This window comes from Triticum urartu, chromosome 5A, assembly GCF_056163025.1.
Source record: "Triticum urartu cultivar PI428250 chromosome 5A, HENAU_Tu73, whole genome shotgun sequence".
Taxonomy (NCBI): domain Eukaryota; kingdom Viridiplantae; phylum Streptophyta; class Magnoliopsida; order Poales; family Poaceae; genus Triticum; species Triticum urartu.
In genome coordinates, this window is record NC_141877.1 from 26,473,182 (window position 1) to 26,488,731 (window position 15,550).

General features: G+C 44.9%; 1 protein-coding gene across 1 annotated transcript; it reads left to right on the plus strand.

Moving 5' to 3' along the window:
- The first annotated feature begins 9,741 nt into the window (after positions 1-9,741).
- On the plus strand, positions 9,742-14,821 carry GLA1 (Folylpolyglutamate synthetase family protein). The gene is made up of 10 exons (XM_048671960.2): positions 9,742-10,371; positions 10,532-10,629; positions 10,734-10,884; positions 11,576-11,638; positions 12,264-12,425; positions 12,765-12,956; positions 13,063-13,162; positions 13,453-13,587; positions 13,677-13,808; positions 13,920-14,821. The coding sequence occupies exons 1-10, from the start codon at positions 10,105-10,107 to the stop codon at positions 14,297-14,299; spliced, it is 1,680 nt and encodes a 559-aa protein (XP_048527917.2). The 5' UTR covers positions 9,742-10,104; the 3' UTR covers positions 14,300-14,821.
- Positions 14,822-15,550: the final 729 nt, after the last annotated feature.

Sequence of the window (15,550 nt, forward strand, 5' to 3'; positions counted from 1 at the left end):
TTTGAATGTGTGGGCTCTTCTTGCACCGTTGGTGAGGTTATGCGAAGCACTGATGAAGCCAACCATTGATTTGATACTCTCTTTTTATCACGTATTGTTATTTACAGTTGTTATCATGTTTTTATCTATTTTGTTGTATCATTAAGCATTGAGTTTGAATTCTAATTTTTTGTGCAGTTGAGCCATATTTTGTATGTGGTATCTTTTGAGGTAGCTAAAAGCCTTATGGACATAAAAAATCGACCCAAGGCTTGCTCCAATCCTGGCTCCGCCACTGATCATCCCTGGCCCAAGTACGTTCATTGATCAAGGTTTCCCATCTTTTTTTATGAGTGTCCAGTCAGTGTCCACGGGTGTTTGAGGGGACCGCGCATAGTAGATGCAGTGAGCATAGTACAGGACGGGCATGTGGTTGATCATGAGGGAAACTCCAATGCATGACCCCAAATGGTCCGGCCGCGTCCGTTTGGGTGTAAAAGGATAGAACAGACGGCCCAACATGCGGGAGCAAATAGATAAATGCCCGTTTTTGGTCCGCTTCGATCCATTTCCGACCCAACTTTGGGCCGCATTTGTGTCGAAACGGGTGGACGGGACACGTGCCCTTGTCCTCCCTTGGCCCGCCCATCGGTGGCACAGACACCCCTTTTCTCTTCCTCTACCCTCCCTCCGTCCCCGCCATCGCCGCCGCCACCCCCATTCCTGGCCGCATTGCCTTCCACCAAGGCCGTCCGAACTACGACCACGCCATTCCATAGCCGGCCCATGCCCGCGTTTGGGAAGAGCTTTTTGCCGGGGTTCGTGGTTCCTTATTGCCGATGGGAGAGAAGCTACGGTCACCGCCGCCTGTCAACCACAACAACTTCCGGAAGGCATTGCATTGCTGCAGGGCGCCCACGCACCAACACCAACCTTGCTTTGCTGCCTGCGAGGGGAGCTCGACGTGCTCTTTCCGGCTGCGTCTCCACCACGTCCACAAGGTGTTCGACGCTTTGCTCCCAAGGTACCATGGATAGCGGGGATCCTGTATTTCTTTCACAACTTCATTTGTTCATCGGATGATGAAGAGCTTGTGGTGGCTGCATTGGTCGTCCATGATCACATTAGTATGAAGCGGCCTTGGTTCAGGGGATCAATCCCCGACCATGCTCCGGCCTTGAACCGCAATAGGGAGAAAGGCCACACCCTTCTCTATGCCGATTACTTTGAGAATACCGCACTTTTCAAACCACATCAATTTCGTCACCGATTCCAAATGAGGAGACATGTGTTCAATCGTATTTGGGAGGGAGTGGTAGGATATGACCCATACTTTGAGTGCAAAGAGGATGCCCTTGACAAGCTTGGCTTCTCTTCTTACCAGAAATGCACCGCGACTATCCGCATGAAGTTTGCCTAAATGCAGGAGAGTGCTAGGAAGGATATGGAGCGTGCTTTTGGTGTGCTTCAATCTCGATGGGGTATCGTTCGAACCTTGCATTGACATGGAGCACTCAGGAACTTTGGGAGGTGATAACTGCTTGTGTGATCATGCACAACATGATCGTTGAGAATGAGCATGATGATACCATCTACCACCATGGGTTTGATTTCCAGGGTGAAAATGTTGAGTCTGAGCACCCACCTCCTGCAACCTTTCAACAATTTGTTCAATTTCATCGTGAAATGTGTGATTGGTAAACTAATGTGCAGCTTCAGGATGACTTGGTTGAGCACATGTAGACTCACATTGACAACCAGTAGATCTATCGGTTTAATTTATTTTCATGCAAACAAATTGTGATTGGGTTGTAAAGACTATTTGATATTGTTTTTGTTTCGATTGGGTTGTAAGACTATTCTGGATGTGGAACTATTTGCTATGTTTGATTTGAACTATTTGCTATGCTTGATTTTAGTATAAATGGCCTCCTGCAGCCAAAATGCGGCCGCGTGTTGGGCACACGGCCGGCGCATCCTGAAATCCGGGCGGACATCGTCCCATTGCCACCCCAAACGAACAAAATTTGGACAAAGCAGACGTCCATTCGGGGTCATGCGTTGGAGTTTCCCTAAACACAAACATATTGAGGTTTTGATTATGCTTTTTAAAATAATATATTTTTCTTCATAAATTCAAAAAATAATACACGGTTTTGAAATTTTACAAAAGTAATATAGCGTCGGCTTATGCGAAGCTGATTGGGACTAATTGGCAACGGCGAAACCAATTGGATTCCAATCGGCTTTGGCAAAGCTGACTGGAACTAGTCGGCGTTGGTAAATCCGACTGGAACTAATTGGTTTCACCGAAACTAATTAGTGGCTGTCGGTGTTGGCAAACTTGACAGCTGCATGTGCCCATATTTTCGCTATATTTGCACTGTAATTTTACCCCGCAACCCTTTTCGCCATTTTTCCAATTGTTTTAAATTATTCTTGTTTTCAAAAAAATACATTTTTAATATGTTCATGTTTTTTAAAATGCTCAAACTTCCTATAAATTGTTCCATTTTTTAATAAAAACTTAAATTAAAAATTGTTCAAAAGAAATAAAAACTCGTAAAAAATCATGTTTTCAAAAAATGATTGGCGTCAAAACATGTTCAATTCTAAAAATATTTTTTGAAAATGTTCAAGTTTTTTTAAAAAGAAATATTCGTTTTTCCGAAAAGCTAAAAATAAAACCGATTAACAAACTATTACAAGAACCACTATTCTTCCATCAGATGAATGGCGTTACAGTGGATTCTTCAGGTCCACACTTCATGCTCCCAAAAGCGATAACAATGTAACCTTATTACCAATGTTTTTAAAAAATTGATATAAGAAATGAGGCATAATAACACACGAAGCAGGTTTTGCAATTGTTTTTCGCCTATTACAACGCACAGAAATTTGTATTACTATACATAAAAGAGCCAGTTTTTTTCTAGCGAAGCATGTACCGGGTAAACACCTGCCTTTCATTAGCTTGAAGATTCTTGCTTTTTGGACTCATATGATTGTGGTATTATGTGTATTTGCTTTGCCTTTTACGTGTATAGAAAATCAATGTCACATAAGAGGAGGCTCTCATTATAGCTGGCCAAACGGGCCGTGCTAACTGGGCCGGCTCGGTAGCACGCGGAAACAGCACGACCTAGGCACGGCACGGCCCACGCAAAACGGGCCAGGCCCGGCACGGGGCATGCCATGGACCATGCCTGGGCCTGGAGACTGGGCACGCGGGTCGGCACAACATGATCCTTTTATTTTTATTTTTAAAAAATTCATATATATATATATATATATATATATATATAGGGTCGCGCTATTCGTCACCCTAGGTGATGAATAGTTATTCTTCACCCCCTCTATTTTATCATCAATGCACCGTAATTTTATGTTATGTAAGTTTTGTCTTATTTCCGACGCAAAAAGGGACCGTAGGAAAATATATAATCGCCGTAAAAATATTTTATGTTATATAAAATTACAAACGTAAAAATATAGTCTAAAATACACATAAACTGCAAATTTTCTTGTCTTATGACCTGTATTTTTATTTTCTTATGTCAAATTTTACGTAGTGAATCAATAGGATTGTAATTATTTGAATTCGAAACGTAATTTAATTATAAAATGATCATAAGATTACCTCGGGTGAAGAATAACTTATTCTGCATCCTGAACTATTCTGCAACCCCCCTCTAAAGTTTCTAAATAAGCTTATTTAGGAACCACCCGTCTCCTACCTGTTCCTTTTTTTCCCGGAGGGGGCGAGCGAGCGAGCGCGCTCTGGTCTGCCGCCGGCTGCAGCGCGCTTCCCTGTCTTCCCCGCACTGGCAGCGCCTCCTGGATACCTTCCCCGCACCAGCGCCGCCCCCTGGCTGCCTACCCCACACCCACCCCCTTTCCCTAACCGTGCGATGCCACTGCCAAAAACCACCGCCCGTCACCGCCAGATGCAACTCTGCGAGCCACCACCTCCACGTCTTCCCCCGCAGATCTCCGTCGTCCTTCCCGTGATCCCGTCATGGGTGACGACATGTCCCCCGGATCCGAGTCAAGCCACCACTCACTGGCTGCCGAGGTCCAGAGAGTTCGGGTGCCAGATCCATGGTTGCTCCGTCAAAGCTCACCCCATCGCCCTCGTACCCCCTCCCCCGTCGTGCCCCTATTTCCGGTCGTGGAGCAGGACCATGGGGACCTTTGCCGTCGATGGATCCATCCACGCGTTCAGCAGTTAGTCACCCGTTCTTGGCAGTTAGTCCCGACATCTCTGCTTCCCGTCAGCGTCGAGGTACAGGAGCACAGTGCTCCCAAACAGACCCGTATCACTAGTCGAGCCGCCTAAAGGCCAACTCCACCGCGCGACCCTATCCTGTCCGGCCCCCTTTGTTTGGGGTAAAAGAAACAAAAAAGGCGGCCCAGCGCGCGGGAGCAAACTGACTTTTGTCCGTTTTGTGTCCGCTTTCGACCCATTCCCGGCCTAAACTTGCGCCGCTTTTGGGGTGAAACGAACATCGCGCGGACACGCGGGTCGTCTGCGCGTGTCCTCCCCTGGCCCGCCCGTCGGTGGCACAAGACGGGCCTTTTTCTATCCGCCCCCTCCCTCCCTCCGGCCGCACCCCCTCCACTCTTCCCCACTCTTCCCGTCGCTGCCGCCGCCGCCACTGCCATTGCAGCCGTGCAGTTCGGACGCGAGCTCGCCCAACCCCTTCCTCTCGGCGCCGGGCTCGGACGCGACCACGGCCACCTGGTTTGCGCACCCGCCGGCCGGTTTTGGGGCGGATCCGGTCGGTCTTGAGCTCGGCCGGCTGTGGGAGGCCGGGCCGCGCCATGGACTGGCCGGGCACCTCGCCGGAAGGCCCTGGCAGGGCCGCAAGGCCACATGCAGGCAGTGGCTCCTCCTCTAGCCGCTCGGATCTGCATCGTCGGTGGTCTGCCGGCAGATACACGAATGGCGGTCGGCCGGGCTCGGTGCTTGCCCAAAAGCTCGCCGGCGCACCGTTGCCACTCATTAAGTGCGACCACTGCCCAAGGATGGTCGTGCGCCGCGTGTCTACAACCCCGGAACATCCCGGATGGGTGTTCATCAAGTGCTTAAACGATGGGGTATGCGATTTTTTTTAGCTTTGGTTTGTGCTCTAGATTTAACTAGTTGTGTTAACTTCAAATTTTGTTGTGTAGAATGGATGCAAGTTTTGGTATTGGGAAGAAGAGTACATCGATATATTGATAGAGCGCAATTTAGTAGATGTTCGTACACTTTTAGCTAGCATAGAGGCTGTATATGAGACAAGTGCATTTGTTGCTAGATTAGAGGCTACGTGCGAGGAAGCAACCTCTACTTCTTTAGGCTCGAAGAAGAAGAAAGAAACACGCAAGATGGAGGCGGCTAGATTAGAGGCTAGACACAAGACTAGGTGTGAGGAGGAAGCAACATCGACTTCTGGCTTGAAGAAGAAAGGAGGATGTCAGATCGAGCCTCCTCCTCCACAGATCAACAACGAGTGTATCGAGAAGGCCCTAACCCAACTCAAGGGGGCAGTTATGGAAGTTGGCTATCTTCTAAAATGTATTCTTGTTGTTCTTATTTTCTTTGGTCTTGCTTTACTAATCAAAATGTGATGATGTATTTTTCATGTACCAAAAATGAATGATGAAATAAAGTTAAGGACTTGCAAAGAAATAATACGCGGACAAGATGCGACCGGGATGCGTCCGCGTGCTGGGCGCACGGCCACCGCATCCCAGGACAGGCCCGGACATGACTCCAAATCCCTATTCAAAGGGACAAAAACCGGATAAAACGGACGTCCGTTTGGGTCGCGCGGTGGAGTTGGCCTAACTGCTGGTCGAGCTGACCCGTCTCCCTCGACGAATCCACTGACCTCCTATTGTGGTGGCTCTCCTAGCTATCCTGAGGTCTCCCTTGCACACGGGAGGTGGGGAGCGCGTCGCCCGGCCCCTGGCCGCCTCCCCATGGCCGCATCCCCATCGGCGGCTGCTCGCCTCAAGCCCCTGTATGTGGATTCGACGCTGTGGAAAGCAGCAATCAGCTTTTTTATACTTGGAAAAGCGAAGTTGGTTTGCACACAAAGGCATCACTTATCCGTTGTTGTTTCTACAGCTTCAGCTAGCAGCAACCACAGCAGGTTGTTAGGGTCGGCCATGCCGGCAGTTAAGAAAGACCAGTTATAAGTGTGTGTGTGCGCGCGCGCGCGCGCGTGCTTGTGTGTCAGTGTGTGCGTGTGTGTGCGTGACGAGTTAGCTTAGGCCATGGTTCATTTTCTGATGTTGTGTGTGTGCCGAGTTGGCTTAGGCCATGGTTCTTTCTTTGATGCAGCAGCAGTTCGGTTATAAAAGGTTAGAAAAAAACTGGAGAATGGGGAGGACAAGAATCCAGCAAGGGAGAATGGCAAAAAGAAAGCCGGTGATCAAGGTACATGTCTGATTCTTGCTCTGTCTTCATGATAACTTCTCTACTAGGACCATTAATGTTGTCATCAGTTTGAGGAGCCATTGTGTTTCCCGTAAAAATAGGTGATATATTTTGCAAGGCATTTTCTGTTCAGCAGTTATGTGTTATTAAGAAAATAGGGTAGGTTTGGGTTCTTCTGCAGTTAACTAGATAAAAAGGGGTCCGTCTTCATCCATACACGCACGCCATCGGATGTGTTTGTGCATTGTTCAGTTAGCTTCCCTTATTTCTAGCACACAAAACAGTGGATTCACAAACACAAAAATCTCTCTCTATCTCTCTGTGTGTGTGGAAGTTAGCAGGCAGAGGGAAACAGTTAGGGGTTCTAAAAATATTTGTTGTTTCTATTGGTGTTTCAATTGTCACAGGGTTTGAAAATTCAGCAGTTATCCCTTCCAAGAAAAAAGAGTTAATTTCAAGTGTGATAGTTCCTGAGAAAAAAATTGGCTACCCAGAAAAACAGGAAGTTAACATCATAATTTACAGCGGTTAACTTTACAAATGTATACTAGTTCAGGGTCTATAGCAGTTAGTTTTTTTTACAAGAACCCGTGTAGCAGTTAGCTGAGTAGATTTTATAAGTTAAATTTTACAAAAAAAAGTGCAGTTAACAAAACAACATGTTTTTTTAATGCGAGTTAATTTTGAAGTTAACTTTTACAATTTACAGTAGTTAAAATCACATTTTGCAAACCGTTTTCACAAAAAAGAGCAAAAATATGCATGCTGATAAAGTACAGTTGACTTGCATCCGAAAGGTAGACAGATGGGAAGATTTTGCAAAAACTTGATATAAAAAATTGGCAGTTAGCTTGCAAGGTACACAAACATTTTGGTCATAACCGGGATGCATCGCAGTTTGCTAAAGAAATCTAATTTCTAGTGCTCATAACTCCTTCCGTGTCTGTTTGATCTTATTGAGAGTACAAGTGACTGATTAATTATAGCATTTGCGTACTTTTTTCTCATCATTTTATCATCTGGTGGTGTTGAACCAGTGACCGTGTTCAGTGCTGCATTATGATGCTCCTACTTCATCTTTTGTGTCTGTTTCGTCTTCCCGGGAATAAAATTGAGTCATTTTTAGTGCGTTCTTATTGTTCCAGTCATCAGTTTATCATTTCGCGTGTTCAACCATCAAATAGTGTCGTTCAGAAATGCGGAAACTATAGATAGTGACATATTCTATTTTATACTTTTTCAGACTTCCAAGAAAACAAGCAATTAGAGTGAAAAGAAGAACTTAGAAAAGAAGTAGAGTGCCTTGGAGCTGGTTTGCAACAAGGTAGAGAGATGGATCATGCTCAATCTGTTGCTCAACTGAATACCTTGACCACTGAACTAGCCACTTACAATGAACAAGCTAGAAAATGTTTGATAAACTGAATGTTTGAGAGTTAAAGTGGTTCTTTTAGGTTTGTGCTTTCAGTAAATTTGGTTTATTTTCATGGCACTACTTGGCTTGATACTATCCTTTTGTTCTGAAAAGACTTATCATTATGCTTGTTCTTAAGAAACAGAGACCACTGCTGAATTAGCTCTTGCCCCCATGCTGCCAGCAGCGCGATCCACGGTGCGCAGTTTGCCGATGCTCAGTTTCATGGAGCAGTTAGTTTCAGGGACTGGCTGCAGTTATCTTGCGTCCAAAAAAATTAAGTGATGTACACAACTATGATTTTGCCAAGCCCCTGCTTGCGTGAGGTACAAAAAATAGCAACCTAATGAGAGGGTTCAGTTTGTTTGCCAAGCCCCTGCTTGCGTGAGGTACAAAACATATGTTTAATCCCGGCAGTTAACTCGGTGTTAACTGCCGCAATCCCTGGCAGTTAGCTATTTTACTTCCGGCCGTTAGCTTGAACCGGGCAAAAAACAAAAAAAAAAGTATTTTCAATCCTGACAGTTAACTATGGTAGTCTCGACAGTTAGCTATTCTAGTCCCGACGGTTAATGACCAGGGAAAAATAGAAAAAAAAAGAATTAAAAATAAAAGAAGCAAAAAAAGTATTATCAGCCATTGCAGTTAGCTTGCTCATCGTGTGCAGTTAGGTATTTCATACCCGCAGTTAGTGTGACCCAATCAAAAAAAGAAAAAAAAACATTTTCAGTCCCGTAGTTAACTTGGTGCTAACTGTTGCGATGCATTCATGGTAAAATAGAGGGGGTGAAGAATAACTATTCCTCACACAGGGAGACCCTGTGTGAGGAATAGTTATTCTTCACCCCCTCTATTTTACCATCAATGCACCGTAATTTTACGTTCCGTAAGTTTTATCTTATTTCCGACGCAAAAGGGGACCGTAAGAAAAATATATAATCGCCGTAAAAAATATTTTATGTTATGTAAAATTACAAACGTAAAAAACATAGTCTAAAATACACATAAACTACAGATTTTCTTGTCTTATGACCTATATTTTTATTTTCTTATGTCAAATTTTATGTAATGAATTAATAGAAATGTAACTATTTGAATTTCAAACGTAATTTAATTATGAAATGATCGTAAGATTAGCTCAAGTGAAGAATAACTTATTCTGCACCCTAGGTGATGAATAGTAACACTATATATATGACCTAAATTACAGCCCAATAGACTAAAAAACAAGTGGCCCAATAAAATGTGCTAAACGTGTCACGGGTCGACCCGTTTAATAATCAGGCCATGCTTGGGCCAAGGAGCGACGCCTGTGGGCCGGCACGGCACAACCCGACTATTAAACGTGCCACGGTGGGCCGGGCCGGGCCAGGCCGGCCCGTTTGGCCAGGCCTGTCTCCCATCACCTTTTGTGCGAGAGACTGTGATTCTCCATCCCTCTCACATGAAAAACTGTAGCATTAATTTTCTTTGTGTTTTTCATATCTTTTAAACTAGAATTTGGTCTTTTTTTAATATTTGGAACCTGGAATGCGGGACCGAAATATGAAATTGAAATGCAACTATATATATAATGTGGCACATGCAGCTGTCAAGTTTGCCAATGCCAATAACTACTAATTGGTTTCGGCGAAACCAATTAGGTCCAGTCGGCTTTACCAACGCCGACTAGTTCCAGTCGGCTTTATTAAAGCCGATTGGAATCCAATTGGTTTCGCCGTGGGCAATTAGTCCCAATCGGCTTCGCATAAGCTGATGCTGTATTATTTTTGTAAAATTTCAAAACCGTGTATTATTTCTCAAATTTATGAAAAAATGTATTGTATTATTGAAAAAAATAGCGAGGTTTTGCCCATCAAAACTCATTCTGGCAAGTTTTTCTTCAGATTCAGATTTGAGCTAAAAAGGACAAGGACCAAAATACCCCTTGTACACCCATCTCTCATCTCTCTGATCCCCTTCTTCCCAAGCCCCGGCGGCTCGCCGGCTGTTCCCCTCCGGAGGCGCCCTCCCGCTCCCCCACACGCAGCCCTGCTGCTGCTTCCCCAGTACCACGTCAGTCGCCGCCCCCTCCGCACACCGCGCCCGCGAGGCCACATTCCTGCCCTTGCAATCGCGCCCGGACCGGACTCTCGGGGACGACGGCGCCGCGCCGGAGAGGAAGCGGCTAAGGTGCTGCTCCTCCAACGCGGCAACGGTTGGCGCCAAGGAGCGCAGCCACCCCTCCGGCGACACGGCCGCGTCCATTCGACCGCCCGCCGTCGCGGCGGGCCCGTGCCGCATGGTCGCCCGCTTCCCAGTCTCCCTCCGCTGGTCTGGCGGCCTACTGCGGGCTAGCAGCAGCCGCCGCCGCCGCGGCGTATCCGCGATGGCCGGAGGAGGCGAAGAGGCGCAGCTCGGGGGGTTCCTCGAGTACATGGACATGCTCCGCAACTACGAGCGCTCCGGCGTGCCGCGCGGCGCCGGGACCGACTCCGACGACGGCTTCGACCTCGGCCGCATGCGCCGCCTCCTCCGCCGCCTCGGCGACCCCCACACCCACTACCCGGTGAGTTGGCTGATAACCTGTGATTCTGCTTGGGATGCGTCAAGCGTGGCCAGTAATAGACAGTCATTGTGTTCGTAGTGATTGTGACTGGGGAGTAGATTTGTTTGCAAGGATAAATAGTGAAGAATGGAAGTATTAATCTGAGTGATTTCGTTTGTAGTCTGTCCATATCGCCGGCACCAAGGGGAAAGGTTCGACTGCCGCGTTCCTGTCTAATATCATGAGGGAGCAAGGATACAATGTGGGCTGTTATTCCAGGTATTCCACCATATCACCAAGCTCCATGTATCCTTTAATCCATTTGGTAGTAACGTATTAGACCACACAATCAAGGGAATTCAATGGTGCTGTTGTCTATGCAGTCCACACCTTCTAACAATCCGAGAGCGCATTTCTGTTGGACAACATGGAGACCCTGTTTCAGCTGCGTCGTTGAGGGATCTTTTCGATCTGGCCAAGGAAGCTATCGATGAATCAATCGAGTCAGAAAATGGATCCCTGACACACTTTGAGGTTTATTTTTTATAGTTATTTTTAAGTAGCAGATTTAGTTGGTTTTTTGCTTTAATAAAAGGAACCCTTAATAAAATGATGATGATATATACCCAGATCTTTTTTGCTGTCCCCGAATGAGAGCCTACAATAGCAATAAATGATAAGCATGGCAAGAAAAATAGCATAGACAATACGGCCTGATTCCTTCATTAGTTTGCATCTCACCTTACTGCTTTGAACATTACAGGCTGTGATGCCATTTTTACTGTTCTAAATTATGCTATCTAAATTTTTCTATGCAATTGGCAAAGCCATTATAGTCTAAATATTAATTCTACACCTGAACTCTCTGTAACAAGCAAGAACACGTAGACATTATATGCTGCTGATCCAGGTGAAATTTGGTGATGCATGTAATAAGCAAGAATAGATGGACAGCCCTGCTCTTTTTGGCTGCCTTGATTCTGTCATACTGCATAAGAGTTACTTCCACTTGTTAATGTCTGCCAACAATTCATCTCTAGTTGATAGCAAATTTCTTACACAACCGATTATGATCAAATGCCCTGCATTGTGGCATTGTGCACATCTAACCACAATAAAAACCCTGTAGGCATTTTTTAAGGCAATCACTGTAGGCATTAATATTTATCTGTTGTTACTTGACTTCTGATGATCATGCACTTAAAATATACTTGCTATTTTGCAGGTTTTTACTGCTCTTTCATTTCTCCTATTCTCACGAGAAAATGTTGATGTTGCCATTGTTGAAGTAAGTTGTGTAATACTGGCACTGTTACTGTTGTTCAATTAAAACTACAGTTTGTGTTTACATGTTTCTGTAAGTTTCAAGGGTGGAGTAGACTCATATCTTTGTTACTAGAGAAGTTTTCTAACATGTATGGACTTTTGTACTCACATGGAAATTCACTCACAAAAATGCACCTGTTTAACTGAAGTTTTCTAACATGTATGGACTTTTGTACAGACTTGGAAGTTTAGTTACAAGAATGCACCTATTGTACTGAACTGCTGGAAAAATGTTATATGAATGGTGAAACTTGCCTTGTAATTGTGCGGTGGATCAGTTGTCTTTTGTCCACCTCTGATCTACTGCTTTGTACAGTCCACTGAGTCTTGTATATTTAAGAAATATTAGAATACGGAGACGGAAAAATAGGTCCACTAATTTGGTACTTAATGCAACGTGTTACTCAGAAATGAAATATATGAATGACAGAATGTAGCCATCTTTATGAGGTGGTTAATCCTTTGTCATTTTTTATAGCACTGATCTCAAGTATTTCAGCCTCTAGTGTTGAAAAACGATCTTTGAGTTATAAGTTATATCACTTACAGTGACTAAATAGTAACTTGTTTGTTTATTGATTGCCTAGGCAGGCCTTGGGGGAGCTAGAGATGCCACAAATGTCATACGAAATAGTGAACTAGCTGCAGCAGTCATATCAACAGTTGGGAAAGAACATTTGGCTGCTTTGGGTGGTTCCCTCCAAAGCATAGCAGTGGCAAAGTCTGGAATTATCAAGGAAGGACGACCAGTTAAGTTGTTCTCTCATCTTTATTCCTTTTCATTTTCACCAGCTCTTTTTCTTGCTTGTAATTCCAGATTATTATTCAGATAGCTGTCCACTGTAGTGTTCTTTTCCCTCAAAGAAATGGTTGGCACGTCATGTTCTACTTGCTGTTCCATGTCCATGGTAGTTCATCACTATTTTACTAGGCATCATCTTGTGTTTCTTCGGTAAAATTGGAGACCTACTTTTCCTTAATTATTATCTGGTGATTTTTAACCTTCAGGCCGTATAGTATTATCCTTGTACAAGTGTAACTTCTGATAATGGTGGAGTTTGTAACCTGAATATCAAACATTATTCCAGGTTGTCATTGGTGGTCCATTTTCAACAGACATCGAGCAAATAATTCGGGATAGAGCGTTCTTGACACAATCTCCTGTCATATCTGCTTGTGATACTGGTGTCAGGAGCATCACAAGATGCATTGGACGAGACTATGCAAAACCTTATCAAAGCTGTGACATTGTCGTGAAGATTTCAGGCAATATGCCATTGGTAGAAACTGACCTTATCTACTTTCATCTGAAATTAACAGAGTATAGAGCTTTCCCCTCTGCTTTTCAAGTCCTCTAAATGACAGGCGCAAATTTATATTGTGCAGTCTGTGGAATTGCATGATGTAAAACTCCAGCTGCTGGGAGGCCATCAGCGTCAGAATGCTGTCACGGCTTCTTGCACAGCTCTATGTCTCCGTGAGCTAGGTAAGGAAGCATGTCCTTTCGTGTTGTTTGATGACGGTCCGTCTCAATCCACTTCCATTCATTAAAGTACAGTTACTCCAGTATCAGTATGGTCTTTATTTTGAATCTTCGTTGTATTGCTGCTTCTGGATGAGACTAGTGCTGGAGGACTGAATATTTGCTTTTCTTTCAGTTCCTTTTTCACATTATCATACACATTGCTTAATCTGCACAAATCTGTTTCTTTCAAAAAAAAAATCTGCACAAATCTGACGTATTTTCTCTCGTATCCATGAATTTGGGAAGTTAAGGATGGAATGTATCCGATGCATCTATCCGAGCTGGTTTAGAGAAGACACAACTGCCCGGGAGAAGCCAATTCCTGACACAAGATGAAGCTTCGGTTCTTGGGCTCGACGGAGCATCCACCATTCTAATCGACGGAGGTTTTGCCTGATAACCACCTGTCCTTACTGCTTTCCCTTCACTGTTGCCTTAGCCAAAGGTACCATCTGATGTTCCAATCATCTTCCAGCCCATACCGAGGCGTCTGCAAAGGCACTGTCAGACGTGATAAAAACCGTCGAACCTGAAGGGCCTGTGGCCCTCATCGTCGGAATGGCCAGTGACAAAGAGCACCTCGCATTCGCTGCACAACTTCTCTCAGGCAAGATACTTCATTAACTCTACCCCTCTGTGATTCGGCCATCTCATAGCTGGATAGTTCGGACCGAAGAACGTCACAGTAGTTTTTCTCAACCTCCCTGATCACTCTCAGGCAGAAGGCCCGACGTGGTGCTGCTGACAGAGACGGGGATCGCGGGAGGGACTGCTCGCTCCATGCCGGCCTCGTCACTGAGAGACATCTGGACAGGCGCCGCTCTCGGCCAGGGCATCGAGTGTGCGGACATTGGGGCCATCGCCGGCGACGAAGCCCCAAACATAAGCATCGGCCACCTGGCACCCGCCGCTGGCACAGACAAGCCCGCGCCGATGTTGATCGGGTGCGGAGCCGCGCCGTTCTCGCGCGACCTGATGAAGGCCGCCTCCCGGCTGCTGCGCCGGGCAGACGGCGGCAGCTCTGCTCGGGGTGGCCTCATCTGCGTCACCGGGTCCATGCATATGGTTGCGTCGGTGCTGCAGCAGCTTGAGCAGTAGCTCCCCAATCCCCATGGACCATGGTTGCAGACTCATGGTACATGTTGTCAGTCCTCCGTTCCAAAATAGATGACCCAATTTTGTATTAACTTTGTATTAAAGTTAGTACAAAGTTAAGTCATCTATTTTAGAACGAAGGGAGTACATGAATTGCAGGCTTATGCAAGGGGGTGACGCTGTAGTTACATGCTTACAGTACACCAGTACAGCGCATTACATGGTCTAGAATCGATGGGATTAGGCAGTGATGTTAACTTTCATAAAGCTACCTAGAAAGCATCGATGTGCCGTACATGTCCTTGTCTTGGTTGTCTACCGAGAGCGACAAGTCCTTGGCCTTGTTCACACTCACACCTTAGTAGTTGACCTCGGTCGACTTTACAAAGTTGTTCTTTCTAAACAATTTATTAATATTTATACTGTTCCACTTATACATAATAATTTGTAAATCTACTCCTGTACTAAAGAAATATTCTACTGTCTTCGGTTCATGGAGGAAAATCTTATTTCTTGACTTTACAATTTTGTTCAAACAGATGCAAGAAAAATTCACTGTGATGTAATAATATTTTGTCATCTGGTGGGGAAAGAATGTACCAGTAATAATTTATTCATAGAGTTTAAAATGTTTGGGATCTTGCTTGAAACTCGTGGTGTTCTCAACATCATCAACTGAAATCATTTTCTTTTTCTTTCTTTTCCCTCCGCCTAAGTTATGTTGGACCCAAGTCTACCACTCTTAAGCTGAATTTTGCATAGTAGACTTGCAAGAATTAAGCGAATACAGTTCGGAGCCGAATAGATGTTCACTGTTCAGGGCTTCCGGGAACAATGCAAACTTTTAGGAACAAGTCATGTACTTGCCTACCTATGTCGAACATGATATTCAAAAGTAACACCACTAATACACGAATACAAATCCCTCAAAAGAAAAAAAATACACGAATAGTACAAAAGAAATATAATTGTCCCCATGTAGGGCATATTCTAGATCAAGGGAGTGTACTATGGGTGTGGAACATGAGTGGATACGGTCGGATAAAGATTAGATTCGGAAGCGGGACAGATGACATACGGCTACAATGCTACATATTTATATTTAAACAGCACTCCCCCCGTTCGATAGTATAGTGCATATAGATTTTCTTTAAAAGTCGAAAATTCCTTACTATATTCTATACCACCGGAGTTGAAGCTTTTGATAAAGAAAAACTATCCTAATCACTGTATAACAACCAAAGGCCGCTTCGA

What these genes read in the sequence shown, in the direction of transcription:
- GLA1 (XM_048671960.2), top strand. Translation starts at nt 10,105, where the DNA reads ATGGTCGCCCGCTTCCCAGTCTCCCTCCGCTGGTCTGGCGGCCTACTG. An exon ending in TTGATGTTGCCATTGTTGAA is followed by an intron (nt 11,639 to 12,263) that starts GTAAGTTGTGTA and finishes TTGATTGCCTAG; the next exon opens with GCAGGCCTTGGGGGAGCTAG. An exon ending in CGCTGCACAACTTCTCTCAG is followed by an intron (nt 13,809 to 13,919) that starts GCAAGATACTTC and finishes GATCACTCTCAG; the next exon opens with GCAGAAGGCCCGACGTGGTG.